General features: G+C 34.6%; 2 protein-coding genes and 2 pseudogenes across 2 annotated transcripts; 2 read left to right on the forward strand and 2 right to left on the reverse strand.

Annotated features, from left to right (window-relative positions):
- Positions 1-3,796: 3,796 nt before the first annotated feature.
- On the reverse strand, positions 3,797-4,138 carry LOC146913559 (uncharacterized). The gene has a single exon (XM_085720949.1). The coding sequence runs from the start codon at positions 4,136-4,138 to the stop codon at positions 3,797-3,799; it is 342 nt and encodes a 113-aa protein (XP_085577075.1).
- Positions 4,139-9,413: 5,275 nt separating this feature from the next.
- Positions 9,414-10,391, forward strand: LOC146913560 (uncharacterized; annotated as a pseudogene).
- A 462-nt stretch (positions 10,392-10,853) lies between these two features.
- LOC146913561 (uncharacterized) lies at positions 10,854-12,182 on the forward strand (annotated as a pseudogene).
- A 9,711-nt stretch (positions 12,183-21,893) lies between these two features.
- LOC146913562 (uncharacterized) lies at positions 21,894-22,398 on the reverse strand. Its single transcript, XM_085720950.1, has 2 exons — positions 22,306-22,398; positions 21,894-22,199 (listed from the first exon to the last, which is right to left on the reverse strand). The coding sequence occupies exons 1-2, from the start codon at positions 22,396-22,398 to the stop codon at positions 21,894-21,896; spliced, it is 399 nt and encodes a 132-aa protein (XP_085577076.1).
- Positions 22,399-22,601: the final 203 nt, after the last annotated feature.

Here is a 22,601-nt window from a genome sequence, read left to right on the forward strand (position 1 = left end):
TACCGTGTAAACAATGTTATTAACGAAGCAATATTGTGCTGTGATTTTCTTCGAAAATATAGGTAAAGCTATTACAACCTCTGATGTAGTTATTCCTTGAACTTCGGGTTTTGTTTTGTTATTTCTAAATTAATTCTAACCATATATTTGTGTTATGAGCTAAATAAGGGTTGTCAGGACACATCTCTTATTGTGCCTGTTGGAGTGTAGTTTGTTTGTTGTTTAAGGAAGTAGGGGTTGTGGTTTAATGTGGATTAGAACTTCTATCTTGATCGTGATATTGGTTTTATTTTATTTTTTTCAGGTCGGGAAAGTAATTATTTTTTTTTTAAGAAGCTAAATAAGCCAGTCCACCTAAATTGACACCGGTGAGAATAAAACTTGAGACTAACATGGTTGTTATGCACTCGATGTATGAGGTTTGACTATAATATGGAAACAAGTGTGTCAATATTAAGGGAATTAAAGAAGATATGGCAATTTTGTGCTCACTTCAGGAGTATATGGATGCTAACCAATACTTTCAAGGATATTTCAGAGAATCATCAAGGTTGCATCAGGAAGAACAAGATTATCGCAGGTTTAGAAAATTGGAGACTTCAAAATCTAAAAATCAATACTTATAAAGTTTGTATGGGTTTATTATACAAAGAAAGGGCCATTAGAAGTCCATGATAATAGGAGGAACAATCTGAGGAGCTCTAGTGCTAATGTTAGTGGATAATGGAGAAACTGACAATTTCATCACACCTATAGTGCCAAGAGCTTTAGGGTGGGAAGTTATCGTGGTACCACAAATGAAGGTGAGGCTAGGAGATGGTCACCTCAACATAAGTGTACTTTAACAAATTAATACTTTTATTTCTAATTTATTTGCATTTTACTACATATTTCTTTTCTTTTTTTAAATAAAAAGTATAAATCAAGAGAATATGGATTGGTAGAATTATGATGGAAAGAATTTATTTGTATCAGTCTCGATGATTAAGAATGAATTTATGCTAATGGAGACCATCTTCAATGCAATCAAAGTGGAAAATCAATTTTTAACACTTGAGAAGCGCCGCCAAAGGACCCAAAATCATCGCCTTAACTCAGAAGTTAGAATAACACAAACACAAAAAACAAAAGTTGATGAGATAACACCTATTTGCCTATGATCCGTCTGGGTTCCTAACCCTTATTTAGGGGTGAAAAATCATATAAATAAGCAATTTCTCGTTCGGCACGTGTTTCACATGTTTCTTCTTAACATGAGACAACCGTGCTTTTCACTTAGCTCACTTTTATTTCCTTTAGTGTGTGTCCATTGTTTGAGATCGTACGTCGTCACACATGGACACCAACGACCTTTCTTTATTCATTCTTCTTATGTGCGGTCGAGTTGGGTCATTCGCGGGCGCATGGACTAAGATATATATTCCTTTATTTTGTCGCTCTCTATGGACACTTCACCTTTGATACGTCTTTAGGACTTGGAACAAAAAATTCCAAGTTTTCTGGATTTCAATATCTTCATCGTGTTTGGCTTTCATACTTCCTTAACTTTTATAAGGTGTCTTTTGATTGAATCAACCCACTGACATATACCAAAAAGACCGACACCCTATAGAGTTGTTTGATTTGTTGATTACAAGAGACATAATGATTCAATTCAAAACATTACAAAATATTACCAAACTATCACTAACTCATTCTAATGCTCTATAAAATGCTAAAACAAAAGACAAATTAAAGACACTACAAAACACTAAAATACATGTTATGATATGGAGCCATCGTGTTTCTTCTTTTTGTTTGTCTTGTGTTATTGTTTCTATGAGATATTGTTCCAACGCTAGAAAGTGAATAAACCAGTCATTGTAGTATCGTGGTATCCAACTCATAATGAAATGCTTAGTAATCAGAAATTAAGTACTTAATGATCGATCTTATCTTTGTTGGAGATAACTTATTATCAGAATTACTTTCTTTGATATAAGGTATATACAAGATGAACTCCTTGCAAATAATGAATCCTTTGCTTTACCATATAGTAAGCATCAAAATATATGTTCCTATTTCGTGGTTAATATCTACTGGAAAGCTCCACCCATGGTTGGGTAGTTCAAGTATGGGTAGTTCAACTTGTTTAAGCTAATGAATTCGGAGTTCCTGGATGCAAACTCATACGAAGGAGAAAAACTCTTACAACTAATTATTAACCTTTTTTATTAAAAAAAATATTCTCCGAATTGCTTAATCACACTCAGTTGAATAAATTGTTGTCGTTGTTATTATCATCAAAACATCCAAGGTATTGTTCAGGACAAACTTAGTTCTTTCATCATATGATGAACCAGTTTCAAAGATCCGTTTTAACTAGCCTAAAATTATTTTTCCGCACTGATGCAATTGAAAGTAGTCAAAATCAGTCTTTCACTAGAATAATTATTGAAGGGGTAATGCTGCTTCTAGCGAATTTTCTTTTAGGGAAAACATCACGACCCTTGTAGCTTTTTGGCGTGTGACTGTAGCATGACATCATCCTTTTATCCAAGCTTCCATGTTTTGTGTTGAATATGATCGAACGATGGCATTGAATTCTAGATAAATTCGTGATGTTATATTTCGCTTGGAATAGCACTGCCCTTATTGAAGAAGCTACACTTACCTCTCAGTCACGAACGAGACTACGAATTACCAAATCTCTTTCCCTTTAAAACGCGAGGATTTGGAGCAAAAAGTTAAGGGAAATGCTGCATAAAGCGACAATTATTATCACGATGACATCGCGACAGTATAAACGTGTATTGTAGCAAAATAACTAAATTTCATCCAACCAGCCATGTATTGTGTGCAAGGAGATCTAACAGTGGAAAGCAATTTCGGGATAGATTCGGGAACACGGGCTTCGCTAGAAATAGCATTGCTCTAAAGTTAATAAAAATGAACAAAAGAATAATTAATGAATTAACAACAAGGTGTGAATTCCAAATATGGACAAAATAAAAAGTGAAACTAGAGTTTTGGCAAGCAAGTGAATTTGATGATATATGCATAGAAAGCTCGATCGGTAGTATTAAAGAAGAAATAAAAACTGATGAAAGAAAGCAATAGAAAAAGAAGAACATTCCAAAGGGTTGGTCAAGAAACCATAATTTAGAATTTTGCTCTCCACCCAGCACATTTTGCTCGCACCCTGTAGCCATGCCAATTTTGCCCCTGCGCATGTTAACTAACGCAAGTGTAATACTATGCGTTAGTTAAGTGACGTTGCGTAAGTTAAGATGCGCAAGTGTAAAACTATACGTGAGTTAACTCACGCATTGGCATGTATGAAAAAAAAACACTGCGTGAGTTAACTCACGCATAGTATTACACTTGCGCGAGTTAACTCACGCACTACTGATATATCAGTACAGCATTAAATGCTGTACTGATGTGCATTGAATGCAGTTTGGGTCCAAACCCTAAAATGCTCGTAATTGAACCTAATTACGTCAGTTTAACAATATTATTGGATAATACGACTTGGTGCATCAAAATTATACCAAAACATCGTTTTTTTTCACAATCACATAATCACACATAACGATCTAAACGGTCCAAATTACACAAATTCGCCGGTAATGACCCGTAATCATCTAAACACACTTAATGACACGTAAACGATCCAAATTACAAATAATTAGAGACAAAGTAAGTAATGCAAGCAATAATTGGTGTGACATAACCGGCCACCAAAAAAAATAATTCATTTCATTTAATATATATATATATAATATTAGTTACATATTGGCCACAAATATACAAATTACATAACCGGCCTTTTTATAACGGATTTATCTATACAAACACCAAATCCGGCCTTCACCCCTTGTCCGCGAACCCAAGTAAGTAACTCTTCTCGCTCTCTCCATCTTGCATTTGTTGTAAAAAATGAGGCGGTGTCACGAGCTTCACAAATAACACCGGTAGGTACCGGATTAGGTTCTTGAATTTTACCAATTCGAGCTTGATTTGGAATTTGGACTTTAAATGGTTTGAAATTAAAGCTTGGTTTGACATCGCCGGAACCTTCGTCGGAACCTTCACCAGAACCTTCTTTTTTGGCCGGTTTCGGTTCAACGCCATCATCCGCGACTTTGTCAACCATTTCCCTAAATATCTAATGAATAAAAAAAATTACAAAGGAAGAAAAAATAAATTACTTGCGGAACAAGCTAACCAAGAACAAAAGTGGCGCAAAAAATTCAAAAAAACATGACTGCACAGTGGCGTGACTTAAGTCACGCAGCACTAATGCACTTGCGCCAGTTAAGTCGCGCAGCAAGTTAACCTGCGCAAGTTAACTTGCATACCATGCCCTAGTCCCTACGAAAACCAGACGAACCAAGCAGGAAAACTAGCAAAATGAGATGAGTTTAGATGGTACAATACCTGATATTTGATGCTTGATGAGCGTAGAAACTTGCTTCCTGACGATTTGCAATGATTTGGGATGATGATTTTCACCCAAAAAATCGCACTTTTTGGGTTTTTGAAGGTGGAGGGAAAGAAAATGGTGGTTGGAGTTCGGACTGATGGGTTTTGTTCAAAAACAGGAACACTGCGTGAGTTAACTTGCGCAGCGTGAGTTAACTTGCGTAGCGCATGTTAACTTGCGCAAGGGCAAAATTGGCATGGCTGCAGGGTGCGAGCAAAACGTGCTGGGTGGAGAGCAAAATTCAATAATTTATTAGTAATGACGTGAAGCAAACACTGGCTTGCAGTTTCTCTGTGAGGTCGGCTTAAAACTAGAACATTTTCTGCCTTCTTTATTGTTTATTTGTCCTATACTCTTGATAATTGAGTATGTGAGACGTTGTCAATATAATATTTCAAAACATTAAATTTGCAAACATGTTTCTAAGTGTATTTTTTGTTTGTACTTTTACGCTAAATCATCTAACGAAAAACACATTTGAATTTAAACTAATTAACTAATTAAACACATATCTAATTACGAAAATAGCTAACAAAAAGCACTCTTTATCATGTTTTTATAATTTTGATATATTCAAGGATTAACGTAATGTCACACAAATTTATGTACAAATTGGTTGTTTAACCGGCAAATTCAAGTATGTTTAAAATATTTTTGGTATCAATTGATTGTAGTCGATCAGAAGGTGATTGTCGATGCGGTGTTTTTTTATGGTTTAGAATGGTTTGCGTTGGCTAGAACGACAGGGGGGCGGTGCTTTTCGACACTCTGACGTTCAAGTCAGTGTTGAGTTATAGAAGGGGGTTAAGATGGGAGAGAAAAAATTTTAACCTTCAAAAATATAAAAGTTCATATTAAATTTATGTTTTGTTAAAAAAAATTTAATTTTTTTTGGGAGAGATTCTTATAATATTATGAATTTTTCTGCAAAATTTCATTCAAAAATATAAATTTTACGTATGAGTTTACTTTAAAGGATGGACTAAAAGTGAAGATGGAAAATTTTTAAGGGACTAAAAGTTGAAGAAATGTTTTAGAGGGACTAAAACGAAAAGTTGACATATTTATAGGGACCAAAAACATATTTAACCCTTAAATAAATAACATCGTAAAAGTGTAACAAATGATGTATCAATGTGATCCTTTAATATACCATGTTCGATTGACTTAACGACCTTGCATTGTGACTTTCTACAACCGGTGGAAGATGCATTGGTGATGTATCAATGTGATCCTTTAATATACCCCGTTGTAAGATGAAGATCGTTAAATATCGACTAAATTCATACTGGAAATGAAACTGGGAAATGGCTTAGAAAGGAGAGATTTTGTGGAAAAAAAAAATAGCCAATTGATCTTTTGAAGTGACAGGAAGCAACCTTAGAAACACTATATTGAACTTAATCTCATAATATATGACAACATATCTCCAAATGTTTAGTGCGCTCATGAATAACTGGGTTGGCTGCAATATGAAAGGCACTCTGGCTGTCATAGTGGAGCATAGGCATTTTGGAAGTGATGACATGAGGATCTTGCAACAAGTATAAGAGTCGCTGAATTTCACAAGTAGAAGCTGCTCACTAGAAAATTTGGACAAAATTATTTGTTTCATTGTTCTCCAAGACACAAGAGAATAACCTAAAAAGAAGCACATGCTTGATATTGGCTTTCTAATGTCAGGACAACTTGCCCAATAAGTAGTTGACTTTCTATACAAGTAATCAGTTATAACCAACTTCTAACTAAATAATCTAAGTGTAAATGGTGTTCTATTGATTTGATGAGCTTGCATTGTGACTTGCTACAACCATTGGAAGATGCATTGTTAATGTATCAATGTGTCTAATAGAAATGTACTCCAAAAGGGGATCATTTTTAAAAATATAAAATAAAAATAAAGGATTAAAATAACCCTAAAAATATATATGGACATAGTTGGGACTCTAACTCAAATAAAAATATGCGATGTAATTTTATTTTTATAGACGAATTAGTAAGCACCATCTAAAACTCACAAATAACCACTGAATTTTAGGTTCAAATCTGATTGAAGATGTTCAATCTAACAATATTGACTCAACCGATCGTGTTAGGTCTTATGGACTAGGAAGCAATTCTTTTACTAACCAAATAATAACATTTGAAACGGATGTAAAAAAATGGCGAAGAAATAGCTGGAGATATGGGGCAACCAAAATCGGATTATGCTCAATACATGTGCCCTAAAAGAAAAACAAAGATGTTATATGGTGTTTCTCTTTTATAAATACGAAAATATAAATTAAGCACCTCCCTTTGAACCATAAATAAATAAATCATTCACATTATGCATATTAGAATATAATAATAATCCGAACTATGATTTTTCTTGGTATAGTGACCATTGTTGCTGGTGTTGATAGTTTATAAGTTTTATATGATATCGTTCTACGAGGTTATCTGGGACTTAGTTTGATGTTTATCCAAAAAAGGAAAGTTTCGAGCTGTATATGTATACTACTCAAAATACCAATATATAATATGATTATTATATTAAAGTATAGTAACATAAGTATAGGAATCTCCATTGTTGGGGTGTGGAGTGGACTGTGTGCTGTGAATGACAGGCTCTCGTGCTTGCTTCTCGTACTGTACTTTGGACAAAATTAAAATATAAATTACTATGCTACAAAATAGGCTTTTGGCAACATCCTTATTCTTTGCATTGCATGTCAGTGTCAGTGTATTACTATTTCTTAAAAGTAATTCGTACGTCTAATTGACATGTGGTCAGAGAGACCAATTTTTAATGAAAAAATAATTGTTAACAATATTGGATTTCACAATATTTCAAAAGTTTGGTTTTGGGAACTCAATCGCGAAAACAACCAATAATTTAAAGAAGATCGAGTCATGTTCTTGATGTCATGTTCACAATAGAGTTTCAATAATAATAAAGAGACGGTTAGGGTTTTTAATAATATTATATTAACATTTGTTGTCAATATTATATTACACTAGAAGTGTGTTATGTGTTGGACATGCATTGATGTTCGACACTTATATGATAAAAATCTTACACTGCCGACATAAATAGAAATACAATGTTTTGAAAGCTGAATTAAAACTTTAAATCCAAGTCTGCCATGTTTTACAAAGATGGAAAAATTTAAACAACAACCAAGAACTATTGACTCTAGTCACTATAATATTAATCCAGTTTCAATTGACTTTAAAATAGTTTATACCTAAAAAGAAGTCAACAAAGTGGGATGAGATACTACAATATTATCCAAGTAAATTCCCAAATTCAGGATAAAATATATCATCTAATCTAACAAATTATATAATAATTCTGTAAAACATCCAAAGAAAATGCTTGAAAAACTAGTTTTTTAAACCTCTTAGTGTTAAATAACTTGGTTTAATCGTCTCATCTCTACATCCAGGAGAGTAACAAAGTCAGTGACAGATAAAAATCAATTTTCAAAAGCAGAAATTTTTTTTTATTATTTAAACAAAAAATATTCAATCTATTTGAGCTTAAACATAACTCTCTGCAAAATGTCTAGGGACGAGTTCATACCTTTCACCAAGTATCTTAATGATTTAGGCAGTCATACATAGGACTTACATATCCTCTCACACACCACCAAAATATTTTGGTTAAGAGAAGACACGAACACATAGATGAACCAAGTGCCCTATGACCAACTCACATGCATCACACGAATATTTGCATTACCTTCACCTCCCAACCTCATCCCGCTATCTCAATCATCACTCACCACATGCAAACTATAGAACTAAAACTGACATTGATCTACCTAGATTAGATCATAGAGTTTTTCTTCCTCACACTAAAACTAAAACATTAAAACAACCACTTAAAGACTCCAATTTGTTGGAAGCCATGAAAGAAGAATGTTATGCTTTAGAAAAGAATAAAACATGGTCTCGTGTACCTTTTCCTCAATGGCCTTTTCTCTTATGATCCCACCTTTGTTTGCCAGCAGCACAATGCCTTATATGGTTTAAAACATGCTTCGAGGCAGTGATTTTAGAGACTCAAAGAAACCCTCACATATTTTGGATTTTGCACTAGCAAGTGTGGTTCTTCTTTCTACATCTACACTAACAATGGTTATGTGATCTACATCTTAGTCTATGAAGATGACAAAATAATCACAATGAAATCATCTTGTGAATAAGATATGCCAATTCATGGCTCACACTTTAGAGGATTGGTGGACGTTTGAGAAGTGTACCAAATTATGGTCCATATAGGGCTGTGATCAATCTATTAACTCAATAATTGTAACTCTACTTAAGTGATAGCTTATGGGGGGTTTGCATAAGACCATCTCCAACGACCCTATTGAAAGGGTGATTAAGCATGTTGAATCATTGGAGGACAGGGTATTGAAGACGAGGTGGAGGAAAGAAGTGATGAAAGCCTTCAATATGTTGAATCATGTACCGGCCTTGCTACGCGGCGCGTTTTTATTGGTTCAAGGGAGCGCGTGAGATGCACGCGCCGACAAGGCGTGTGTGTGGAAGTTGAACGCGGAGAGAGAAGAATATTTGGATAAAGCTGTGACACGTGGTGCAACACAATTGGCTGCTTGGATTTTTATCTTCTTAATAATTTGGACTCAATTATTTCATTGCAAATATTTTTTTTTTTTTTACCAAAATTCGTGATTTTTTTCCTCTACAAATAGAGACTTGGATCATTTGATTTGGACACAGAAAAAAAAACCAAGTTTTTCACTCTCTTAATCTTATTATTAGCTTTTCTTTTGAAGTTTTAGTCTTTACTTAGTGAAATGGATCCCAATAATAATCAATTCAACACCCAAAATTCTTCTGATTACCCATTTAGCTACCAAAATCCCAACAATTATCAATCAACCAACATCTTCAAAACCCAAATCAATTTCCCAACCAACATCCTCAAAACATGCCTAATTTTGGTTTTGCATCAAATTTCAATCACCCATCCTCTGTTCCAAACAACTTTAATTCATATCATAGATCTATGATGGGTTATCCATCTCAAACACCCCTATTTAATGGTTATATGTCAATGGTGAATGAAAATTTTCAGAGTGTTGGTGAATATCCTGAATATTCAACACAAATAAATCGTGGTGGAATGACAAGAGCTAATGAAGTAACTCCAATTCCAGAGGATACAACTCCTAAGAGCAAGAGAAATCCGCAACCAGCATGGAACACGGAACAAAATTTGGTGCTAATTAGTGGGTGGATAAAATTTGGAACATCCAGTGTTTTCGGGAGAAACCAGACAGATGAAGCATATTGGGGTAAACTTGTTGAGTATTGTAATGAGCATTGCTCATTCGATCCTCCGCATGATGTAATTGCTTGCCGAAACCGTTTTAATTATATGAGCAAAGTAATAAATAAATGGATTGGTGCTTATGAAAGCGCTAAGCGTCAGCAAGGAATCGGTTGGTCGGAAGATGATGTTTTGGCAAAAGCGTAGGAATTATTTGCATGTGGGAAGAATGTTCAATTTACTTTAAAGGAAGAATGGCACGCTCTTCGTGATCAACCACGTTATTCTAGTCAAATGGGAGGAAATGTTGGGTCAGGAAGTAGTGGATCTAAGAGATCTTACGAGGACTCTGTAGGATCTAGTGCTCGTCCAATGGGTAGGGAGGAAGCTAAAAAAAAAGGTAAAAAGAAAAGCAAGGACGCTGCTGCCTTGGAGGAGGTGGAAAAGGAGTGGGTTGAATTCAAAGAAATCAAGGTGCAAGAGATTGAACAACTGAAAGAGTACACCGTAGTGCAACAGGAGAAAAACAGATTGAAGAAAATGAAACTGTATCTAAAGTTATGTTCCGAAGAGCATCTCGATGACCGAAAAAAAGAGATGTTGGAAAACTTGGTGCGTGAGCTATTTGGAAATTAATTTCACTATAATATTTGTTTGTATTCGGTCAAAATTGTCAGTGTTGTCTAGTCCTTAGTGTTTGCTTTAATAATTGTCAGTGTTGTCTAGTCCTCAGTGATTGTCCCTAGTGTTGTCTAGTCCCCCGTGACTTTTTTCACCTACTATTTGCTTTAATAAGTATGTCCACTGTGTGCTCATTATTTCACCTACTATTTGCTTTAATAATTATTTCCACTGTGTGCCCATTATTTCACATACTATTTGCTTTAATAATTATTTCCAATGTTTGCTTTAATACAATACAATAACTTATTTCGAATCCGTCAGTGTCCACCGCACGATGTACTTATATATAGGGACTCATATCTACTTCCAATTTCACAAATCTCATTCATATCTACTTCCAATTTCACAAATATCATTCATATCTACTTCCAATTTCACAAATCTCATGCATATCTACTTCCAAAAAAACTATCAATGGACCCTTTTGATATCGAAGCCTACTTCCAAAAACGTGATGTTGAAGACACTTATATCGTCAACCGATTTATTCAGCGTCGAAAAAAATTAGAGGAAGGTAGTGCATCTCGCACTAGAAAATATTTCAATAGAGATCATGCAGCGGCAAACCAAAGACTAATTGACGACTACTTTGCCAATGAGCCAGCATACTACGATGCAATGTTTCATCGTCGGTACCGGATGCAAAAACACATTTTCCTTCGAATCGTTGGAGACCTTTCAAGTAGTGATAACTACTTCACCCAACGAGTTGATGCAGCCAATAAAGAAGGTATATCACCGTTAGCAAAATGTACCACAACAATGCGAATGTTAGCATATGGTGTGGCAGCAGATGCGGTCGATGAATACATCAAAATAGGAAGTAGTACAACATTGGAGTGCTTACTTAGATTCTGCAAAGGAATCATACGACTGTATGAGCAATTGTACTTGAGGGCACTAACCCAAGATGACCTGCAAAGAATACTACATGTTAGTGAAATACGGGGGTTCCTAGGGATGATCGGGAGTATTGACTGCATGTACTGGGAGTGGAAAAATTGTCCTAAAGCATGGGAAGGTCAATTCACCAGGGGGGATAAGGGAACCACCACAGTTATTCTTGAAGCAGTTGCATCTCATGGTTTATGGATCTGACATGCCTTTTTTGGATGTCCGGGGACGTTGAACGATATAAACGTTCTAGACCGGTCACCAATGTTTGATGATGTGGAACAGGGAAAGGCTCCAAGGGTGAATTACTTTGTGAATCAACGTCCCTATAATATGGCATACTATCTAGTTGATGGTATCTACCCTTCTTATCCAACTTTCATCAAATCAATTAGACTTCCTCAAAGTGACCCGATAAGTTATTTGCAAAACATCAGGAGAGCTGTCGGAAGGACATCGAACATGCTTTCGGAGTGCTTCAAGCTCGATTTAAAATCATCCGTGAACCAACTCGCTTGTGGGACATAGCCGATTTGGGTATCTTCATGAGGTCATGCATCATATTACATAATATGATTGTTGAGGATGATTTTGAGCAACCTGGGGGAAGTGGATCTAGTACACCGCAACCATACTCGACTGAGGTGTTACCAGCTTTTGCAAATCATGTGCGTGCTAGATCCGAGTTGCGTGATCCAAATGTTCATCACGAATTGCAAGCAGATCTAGTGAAACACATATGGACAAAGTTTGGACTGTATCGTGATTGAAGATGATTTGTATCGTACTAAATAAATTACTTGTGTGTTGTATGCTTAGTTTGTTGTCTTGCATTTTAAGTTATTTGTGTGCCGCGTGCTTAGTTTGTTGTATTGCATTATAAGTTATTTGTGTGTCGCGTGCTTAGTTTGTTGTATTGCATTTTAAGTTAAGAAGATAAAAATAAATTTTTTTACAAAATTTTGTTTTTAAAAAAAAAAACTAAAAAATAAATTGTTAATTGTATTATTTAAATTTAATTATAATCGATAATTATAATTTTATGTAATTAAAAAAACAAAAATTAAATAAGAATAAGAAATAAATAAAAAGTGGTGGGGTAGGGTGTTGAATGAAAAACCATTGGAGAGGGTAAAAGTTGAATGAGTGTTGAATTAAGAGAGAGAAAATGATGTGGAATGTTGGGAATTGAAAAAGTGGGTGTTGAAGGGTGTTGAATGGTTTTAACCATTGTACATGGTCTAAGATTGGTTGCAGATTAAAAGTTAAATATCACAGCCTTCCACGCACTACTGAGAACATTTTGATTCTAAACGTCCTCCATGTACTGAAAGTGTCTTTTGTACCTGTATGTATTGATCTAGTGTGATAAGCAGTGCATGTTTTAACCAAACACCACATGGAGATTGATCTCCTTTTTGTTAGAGAGAAGGTGTTGAGAAAACAACTTGATGCCTTCCATATCCAAGAAACTTGTAAAAAAGTTGATATGATCTTCACAAAACCCTTACCTACAACCAAGTTTTTAGAGTTTAGAATCAAGATCAATGGGGTTAATCCTTCTATTCACCCACCTTGATCTTGTAAGGGTGTGTGTGAATGTATTAGAGATATAATCAATCTTATTGGGTCATAGTGAGTATTCATCCAAGTCCCACGTCGAGTAGTGTGAAGTAAAAAAAGATAGAGTTAGTTTGAGTTTTATTCAACATAACATTTGTAGTCTCTTGGGTGTACTAGGGGCTACGGTATTTGTGTGTCGTGAGAGGATTTTCAATTTTGTTCTTGTAAAAATTGCAATTGTGTGAGGATTGAGAGACTTTGCAATTTTCTCCCGCAAAAAATTGCAAATTTAGTAATTAAATATTTTGTTGAGAGATTGTGGGTGTAGGTATGAACGGTTGAACCACAATTAATATGTGAGGTTTATTATCTGTTTCTAGTTTTCTTCTCTAATGGCGAAGAAAGAACTCTTTTTGTATGTTTTTAATGCAGAAAAGTGAATGTTTTTATGACAAGACTTTCTCTAGTACAATGAACTTGAAGTTCAAGGTTGTGAAAAAATAAGTAGTGTGCAAAGAAACGTAAAATGTTGAAAGTAAAGTGCATGAAGAGTAAAAGATTTGAAAGTAAATATGCAAAGAAATGAAGTTGCATTAATGTAAAGGTGCAAGGAAATTGAAGTACAAAAAAGTAAATGTGCGATGAAAGGTCATCTTAAGTTATTCTTAGTATGTTTTTCAGTTATTTTCATAAGGTTTTACCAGTAAAACAGAGGAGTATTAGATCATTTGCCTACGATTTCAGGACATTTGTATTGTTTTCTATATTTGAGTCTGTAATTCTATTCTTTCCGAAACATAGCAATTTTAAGGTATTGTTGATGTAATTCACGAAGAAATCATGCAAATCGGCAAAGCAAGACATCCAAAGATTTATGTGGTCATTGGGAAGATGAAGAATGAAGATTCAAGAGGCCTCATAATACAGAGGGAGGAATTCTTTTCCCAAGTTCCAAGACATCTTATATTGAAGCAAACACCTAAATAGGCAAAGAAAACAGGCATTTCAGTACAAAATTTGCACAGAAATGCCTAGGCACACATAACGAGGTGCCCAAGTGCCCAGAAGCTGAAGGAAAGCGCCAATATGGATACTATGGCGTGCTAGGCGCCCATACATGGCCGGCACACGCGCTTGGCGCATGGCTAGGGCGCTAGTCGCCCAATGACTTGCGAAAAAGTCACATTTTGTGACTTTTTCGCCCCTAAAAGCCCGTGATTTTAGCCCAAGTCAAGTGGAAATTTTTCCTATAAATAAGGCCTTCCTCATTCATAATTTCTCATTTAGAACTAAAGCAGTTCAAGAGGAAGGCGATTCTAAGAGCTTCATGGGGAGTTCTATGTTCTCCTTATCTTTATAGGGTATGTTTTTATCTTTTTGTATTTTATCTTTAGTGACCATGTGTAACTAGATATTTATAGGCTAGGGTTCTAATTATTTAATTTAATGTCGTTTATTTAGTTATTTTCTGTTCGCTATTTAGTTTTATTAGTTTTAGTTTATTTCAAAGGAGCGCAACCCTATTTTAGGTATTTAGGTTGTGACATGGCCTATATTGATGCTTGTATATTGATATTTATATCTGCCTATCTAGGAAGTAATTAGTTAGTAACTATCGAAAGATACCGAAAGAGAGTTAACCCTAGTAGTAAGTACTTAGGAGGTAACAATACTAATATTGAGTAAAATCTATTGAACTTAGGATGTAACTAGTTATTGATTAAGGAAACAAGTGACTCTGGAAAATAAGTAGAACCTAGTAGAACCATTCTCCTCGACCCTTGGTAAGGTAGACGCTGATAGGGCTGCCTGTTTATAGAACTACCGAGAGGGAGAGTGTGCTTTGAGATACCTAAGATTCATAGATGGGAAAACCTTCAGGAACACTAGTCTTCATTGCCTTTGGAAATCTAGGAACTTCAATTTAAGTCTATGTTTCAATTACCTTTGAGAGAGTAAGACCCTGCACGTAAGGATCACCGTGCGATCAGTAGGTGCAACTAAACAAAGAAAGGGTAGACCTAAATCAACAGAGAAAGTAAGTCCCCACACGTAAGGATCATCGTGCGATCAGCAGGTGCAACTTGACAAACCAATTAGGTTAGATAAATCCCAACAGACTCGTCACTTAGATAGTCTACTTAAGATAACTAAATGCGACATGAAAGTTATTTAATTCCAACAAATAAATAGGGGGATTCAAAGAGTCCTAACCGCTGCTAACATTTCTGCAACAAAAACAAGTAACTTGCTCTCTTGCAAACAGATAAAAATTGCAAATCTCTAACCCTCAACTATTTTATTTATATTTTGTTAAACCAAATTAGTAACGCAAATTGTTTGGACGAAACGACAGTCCATGTGGATACGATACTCTACTTACACTTTATTACTTGGTAAACAATTTGGTACACTTGCCTCATCTGACCATCAATGTGCAAGAAAGTTGAAGAGTAGAAAAAGTAAATAACTTGAAAATTAAATAAAGATAAAAAAAGGACATTAATCATGTACAGATAATCGACATTCGTTTTATGTGTTAGATAGATGTGATTTTTGAATGCATTAAGCAACATTTATTACAGTGCCTCAAGACCGGCTAACTTTGTCTGCTATGCATGTTTGCCAGGTGTCCTGGGCTGGAAACGGTCCTCAGTTGTTTTCATTGTCAACGTTGCTTCTTACTTTTTTATTTTTGTACAAAGTCAACAAGCGTTCTCTTGGACCTCATATGCACTTGATTACTCCTTGTTAAAAGTATGGCTCATATATACAAGACACTAAAGAAGGCAAGAGACGGAAATAAATTTCTATACCAACGCCTTAGAGGAGACTCGTGTCACTTAAGGATAACAAATTGGTCCTTTCAGCTTTTTCGGTATCACTTAAGTCTTTTATGTTATTTAACCGTAACAATTTGGGGGATATTTCAGATCTTAGAAATTTAAGTTGTCCGGCGTTGTTACAATGAAATAACTTAAAAGATCTAAGTGATACGAAAAATACTTAAAAGACTAACTTATTACAATCAAACAATTTAAGGGAAGTGAACGAAAAAATTTAAAGAACCTTAATTTGGCATAGAAATATATTTCATACTTTCTCATTGGCATAAAAATAGGGTACAAAATAGTTCATAATTTCTCTTTGTTGGAACAAAATGTGTTTAACAATAAACCTTGAGAGTTTTGATGATAACAAGGTATTAAAAATTGTCAATTGGACTAGCTAATATTTGTTCAAGTGTACAGGACCATATACAAAAATTTACATCTTAAATAGGTTCTGGATGAACAAAAGAGAGCTAAGAAATCAACAAAAAGGAAGCTTAAAGCGTCTGAAGAGAAATGCTCCTGAAGTCAAAAAGTGCTCCTGAAGAAAGTGCTCCTGAAGACAAAGCGCTCCTGAAAGTGATGACGTCATCAGAAGCTGAAGTTCATCAGAAGCAAGATTATCAGAAGCAACCTCATCATAAGCTGAAAATCACCAGAAGCTGAAATTCATCAAGATGGAAGAATTAAATCTTCAAAAGTTGTTCAATGGACTCGAAAGCAATGCAGAAGGCTTGGAATGTGAAGCAACGATCATTTTTTGAGAAGATTTGAAGGCATTGGATGCTTATCTTCAAAAAGAGTTGACAAAAGTACAATTGTACGAAGTGTACAACCACTACCTCCACTACTCTGCAGTGTCCTTGCTACAAGACAAGAAAACAACTCTGGAATACAGCTCTGCCTGCAACGATGTTCCTTCACAATGGGAATGGATTTGAAATTGGTTCTTCATAGGACAACAACCATATCAGGCAAAAGATCATTGGTGATTGATCATAGTTTCAAACGACTCTTTTTTGATGTGCTGGCAATTTCACAACGTCTCTTTCACACCTCTATATAAAGGAGTGAAGACTCAGAGATTGGTAATGCTGAACGAGAGACTCAACAACAATTTACAAGTGCAAAAACTCTGCTGAAATTGTTCTGCATTCAAAGTTCACTTAGAATTTCTGTGTTCAAGTTCATATCTTAGAAATTCTAGAGTCTTAAGAGTCTGTATCTGATTTGTATTGTGAGCACCTCTGATTGTATATCAAGTGTTCAATTTCAAACATTTTTCTTTGTAATCTTGTTTGATTAGAAGTCTCTTGCAGTTGTGCTTGAGCATTAGAAGTCTCTTGATTGTGTTCAGGAGCATAGGAAGTCTCTTGCTTGTGTGCTTGAGCAATTTGAAGTCTCTTGCTAAGTTTAGCAATAAGCAGTTGTAATCAGATATTACATTTTTAGTGAACTCTCCTTGGAAGTGCAAGGGGGACTGGACTACTTCCGGTTTGTGGAAGGAACCAGTATAATTGCTTTGTGTCTTTCTTCTTTCTCTCTCTCTGTTTTTATCTGCTGCATATTAGTCCTGAATCTCACTTCAGAAGCAGTTCTCACTTTGCTTCTGATTAGTGTTTTCAGCTTAGGAGAAAACGAAGAAAAAGCTAACACAATTCAACCCCCCCCCCCCCTCTTGTGTGTTTTTCTCACCTTCACTCTTTGACATAAAAATTGGGTACATTGACATAAGAAGAAAAAAAAGGTATCTAAACCTTTATTAGATTTATTGCTTATTTGAAGGAGAACAAGTAACCTTATTATTAGTTTTACTAAGAAACTCTTATTTTCTCAGTCATCTCTATTTGGAGAATTATCACGAGTTTTCTCATCTCCAATTGGAATGCCAGCAACAACATCAACTATAGCATCAACTATAGCAAACAGATAAAAATTGCAAATTTATAACCCTCAACTTTTTTATTTATATTTTGTTAAATCAAATTAGTAACGTGAATTGTTTGGATGAAACGACAATCCCTGTAGATACGATACTCTGCTTACACATTATTACTTGGTAAACGATTTGGTACACTTGCCTAATCTGACCATCAATGTGCAAGAAAGTTGAAGAGTAGAAAAAGTAAATGACATGAAAATTAAATAAAGATAAAAAAAACACATTAATCATGTACAGATAATCGACATTCGTTTTATGTGTTAGATAGATGTGATTTTTGAATGCAAGCAACATTTATTACAGTGGCTCAAGACCTGCTAACTTCGTCTGGTATGCATGTTTGCCAGGTGTCCTATGTTGGTAACGGTCCTCAGCTATTTTCATCATCAACGTTGCTTCTTACTTTTTTATTTATGTACAAAGTCAACAAGCATTCTCTTGGACCTCATATGCATTTGGTTACTCATTGTTAAAAGTATGGTTCATATATAACATACACTAAGGAAGGCAAGGGACGGAAATAAATTTCTATACCTAACGCCTTAGAGCTGACCCGTATCACTTAAGGATAACAAGTTGATTCTTTAAGTTTTTTTCGTATCACTTAAGTTATTTAACCTTAACAATTTGCGGAATTTCATATCTCAGAATTTTCAAGTTATTCGGCTTTTAAAAGTTACAATTAAATAACTTCAAAGATCTAAGTGATAGGAAATATACTTAAGAACTAACTTGTTACAATCAAACAATTCAAAGGACATAAACGAATTTTTTTTAAAGAAACTTCGATGTAATTTGGCATAGAAATATATTTCATACTTTCTCATTGGCATAAAAATTGGGTACATTGACATAAGAAGAAAAGATAGGTATCTAAACCTTTATTACATTTGAAGGAGAACATGTAACCTTATTAGTTTTAATAAGAAACTCTTATTTTCTCAATCATCTCTATTTGGAGAATCACGAGTTTTCTCATCTCCAATTGGAATGCCAGCAACAACATCAACTATAGCATCGACCATGTGATTACTTTCAATTGTGCTCCCTCCATATTGTTTTGCTTTGGTCCAAGCCCTCATTGTCACATCCTCAATGAACAATTCACATATTTTTGCCATGGTAACACAAGCCTCATCTGAGTCCAGCTCAACATTTCTATCCTCCATCATCCTCCTAATAATAGAGATAGGTAACATTGGATCTTCCTGTGGTTGATTTCCATGTTGGTTTGGATCCATTTGTTGTTGTTAGCTTCAAAATACTCTTTGACATGCACAAGACAAAAAATGAAAAGTCAAAATTATACATATTATAATTATAGATATAGGATAAAATAATAAAAAAAATACTATGATTTTTGTACAAAACACAACCATTTAAAGAGTTTAATTTTCCAGGCCAATTCTGTAGGTATTATGAAACATGACCTTTTGTTTATTTTGATGGTGGAGGGCGGAAATGTAAAGAAAATCATGCTAATGAAAATATGAGTATTATATACTAAAAAGTTCCATCAAGAAGATTGAAGTTTCTTCTTGGCCACAAAGAAAACAAAATCAAATAAAATAATGAGATGGTGTCATGCATGAAATATGAATTGTGAACTTATTTTAATGGCATGAAAATATGTTTCATGTGAAGTATTGAGCTTATTGTTGAAAGGTTTATTACCTTATTATGATAAAGGAACAAGACTCTATTGCTCTCTTGATAGTGATTCTTTCTTGACCAAATATTCAAGAGAAATTTTACAATGAAGATGTGTGTATGGATACCATGTATTTATAGTACAATAATACATAAAAAGAAAAATTGTTAATCAAAATATTAAAAATAAAAAACTTTGACTTTAAAGAAGCTTTGTAAGTAGTTTGATAAATGCAATTTATGTCAATTCTTCGGAAAATTTGTTATTCTTTAAAGTTTGTTTGTTTTTATATATGTGTGTGTGTGTGTGTGTTATCGTAAAAATTTATACACCATTAGCAAATAACAGTCAATCATATGCGTGACTTTATAAATAATTATGATTAATGATACAAAATTTAAGATTGTTTGATACAGTAAAATATATTACAATGACAATGTATCTAAATTAAAGCATTTTTAGTGTCTCCTTTTGTTCTATAATAACTTCCAAATTTTCTCACAACAAAAATGTCCCAAAGAAATCGTACCATTTTACATGTCGAGTTTACAAGTTGATTCAATCTATATAAAAGGAGTTGAAGTAAAAACTCGAGTACTAAAAGTTGCTTTTTATTTTTCTTATGGACCAAATTTGATCTTGCGGTTTTATTTCGAGATAAAATGGCTAATGACCCTAAAATAAATTATAAAACATATTTTTGAACTAGTAAGAAATAAGTGGCATGCCATATTTTATGGAATGTCATGTAGTATTTTAACATACAAGTATTTAAAGAGTACTTTAATTTCATAAATACTTTTGTTATTTAATTTTTGGTCAAAGACTAACGGTTATTTTTTATTTTTCTTATGAGCTGGATTGCATGTTGTGCTTTTTTAGGGACTAAAATGGTTCTTCATTCTAAAAGAAACTATATTGAAGTAATTGCATAACTTTATATAGTTATCAAGTCAAATATATATATATATATATATATATATATATATATATATATATATATATATATATATATATATATATATATATATATATAGTGTTTTAGCATGCTATAACTAAAAAGTTGATAAATACACCTTGAGGTGTATGTTGCTATAGCACACCTTCTAAAAAATAAGTTGGTGTATGTTAGCAACTCCTATAAGCATTTGGTAGAGTACACCCACTTATTTTTTAGGAGTGTTTTACCAACTAATAACTAAAAAGTGGTTAAATACACCATAAAATGTAGGTGTCTAAAACACTCCCACATAAAAAGTAGTGGGTGTATTCTGACAAATACCTCTATATATTACATTGACCTAGTAAAAATATATGACATGCTATATTTTATGGAAGATTGAATGTCCATTATAGTCGTCCCCGAGAAAAATGGACATCGAGAGAAATGTGTGACATGCTAACTTGTCCTGGACATCGGAATATTAGAAATAGAAAAAATTAGTACAAATTCATGTACTTTCTTTTTTTATAGTATAGAAGGAGCTCATACAATCCTCGTAAGCTTAGCTCAATTAGTAAGGATATTGCATAATATATGCAGGAGATGGAGTTTGAATCCTCGACATCATATTTCTCCACATTTAAAATATGTGAGTTTAGCCACTAGTATACTTGACAAAAAAAACCACTCACTTCTTCACATTTAAAATGTGTGAGTTTAGTCACTAGTCTATTTGACAAAAACAAAAAACAAAAAGAAGTTCACACATTTTAAAAGTGAAAAAATGAGGTGTTCGGGCCACTAGTCTACTTGACAAAAAAAAAAAACAACTCACTTCTCCACATTTAAAATGTGTGAGGTCAACCACTAGTCTATTTGACAAAATAAAACAAAAAGGAGCTCACACATTTTAAAAGTTAAAAAAATGGGGTATCTGGATTCGAATAATGGTTTATCCATATGATATTATGCAATGTTCCAACCAAATACGCGAAACCCACTGGGACATTTATTTAAATATTTTATTTCATATTTTTGAAAGGAAATCATTTAATTTAAATCTTAAACGAGTCTTCTGGGTATATTTTTCTCAATGACTATAAGTTGTTTTTATTTTTTTTGTTATGGAATTAATTGGGTCTTTTTTTTTTTGAACAAGCCAAAAAGAAATATATTATTATGTCAAAAGTGAATCATCATGCACTAGGCGTGCAACGAGAGAAGCACCACAATACGGTTACAAAGTCACCAGTGCTTAACACGCAAGCACCTCCGAAAAGGAAATAAACATGATGAAATCATTAAATAACAACACCCATACAAAGGAGAGGATGTCATCATCAATCGTAATAAGGAAAAGCAAAAGATGGCAAAATGTGCTTTTAACCACAAAAACGAAACCAGCTTTACTTTGTCCAAGATGGTGAAAGGATCGGATGTCTTGTTGTTGAAAACTCTGTTGTTACTTTCCTTCCAAATGATCCAAGCACAAGCAAGCCAAATGACCTTGAGGAATGAATGCGATGATCGCGACATACCCGCCATATGACAAAACTGATTAAAGTGGTCACGAAGCACACAAGATGATACAGAAGTAATCTGTAACCACTGCCAAACTAGTGTCCACACGCTACCCAAAGTGACACAACCTAAAAAAAATGTGCGGCTGTCTCATGGGAACCACAGCCAGCCGGACACAAGTTGTGCTCTCTTGAATAACTCCCCTGCGCACCATATTGTCTTTGGTTGGAAGACGCTTGCGGAGAAGGCGCCAAGTGAACAAGGAAACCTTTAAAGGAATATGATTGTGCCAAACATTATCAATGAGTTCCCTATCCAAAGGAGCATCCGCGGACGTGAGGAATTGATAAGCCCCACGCACGGAATAACCTTCAATAGGATCTAACAGCCATTTCCACCTATCATGAACATGAGTCTGCAAAACAACGTTATGTAACAAAACAGAGCATTCCCTCACTTCTTCCTCCTCCCACGCAAACCGACGACGTCTCCACACCTACGCTCCTCCACCATCATCCCACCCCCAATCTCGCCATCTCCTCCATCGTACTCCCTTCGCTCACGGCCAAATCAAAAAGGCGCTGAAATCTGACCCCTAATGGTACATCCCCCATCCAGTTATCAGTTCAGAAGTAAGTACTACGACCATCTCCAACCACCCTACGATTATTATTATCAAACCAACTCCCCACTCCCAAACCTACCCCCTGTGCATATCAGAAAACATCCACCACCATTGTGAACTATGTCGTCCTCCCTCCTGCAATCGGCCTCCCTCCTCACTGTATCGATCTTTTAAGACACGATACCAAAGGCC

This window comes from Medicago sativa, chromosome 6 (assembly GCF_051527215.1).
Source record: "Medicago sativa cultivar Bolivia chromosome 6, Bolivia_mono, whole genome shotgun sequence".
Taxonomy (NCBI): Eukaryota; Viridiplantae; Streptophyta; class Magnoliopsida; order Fabales; family Fabaceae; genus Medicago; species Medicago sativa.

Excerpts from the sequence above, each read along its gene's own strand:
- LOC146913562 (XM_085720950.1), bottom strand. The coding sequence starts at position 22,398 with ATGGGGGATGTACCATTAGGGGTCAGATTTCAGCGCCTTTTTGATTTG. Across the intron at positions 22,200-22,305 it reads AGGAGATGGCGAGATTGGGG|ACTCATGTTCATGATAGGTG; the intron begins GTGGGATGATGG and ends GTTGTTTTGCAG.
- LOC146913559 (XM_085720949.1), bottom strand. The coding sequence starts at position 4,138 with ATGGTTGACAAAGTCGCGGATGATGGCGTTGAACCGAAACCGGCCAAA.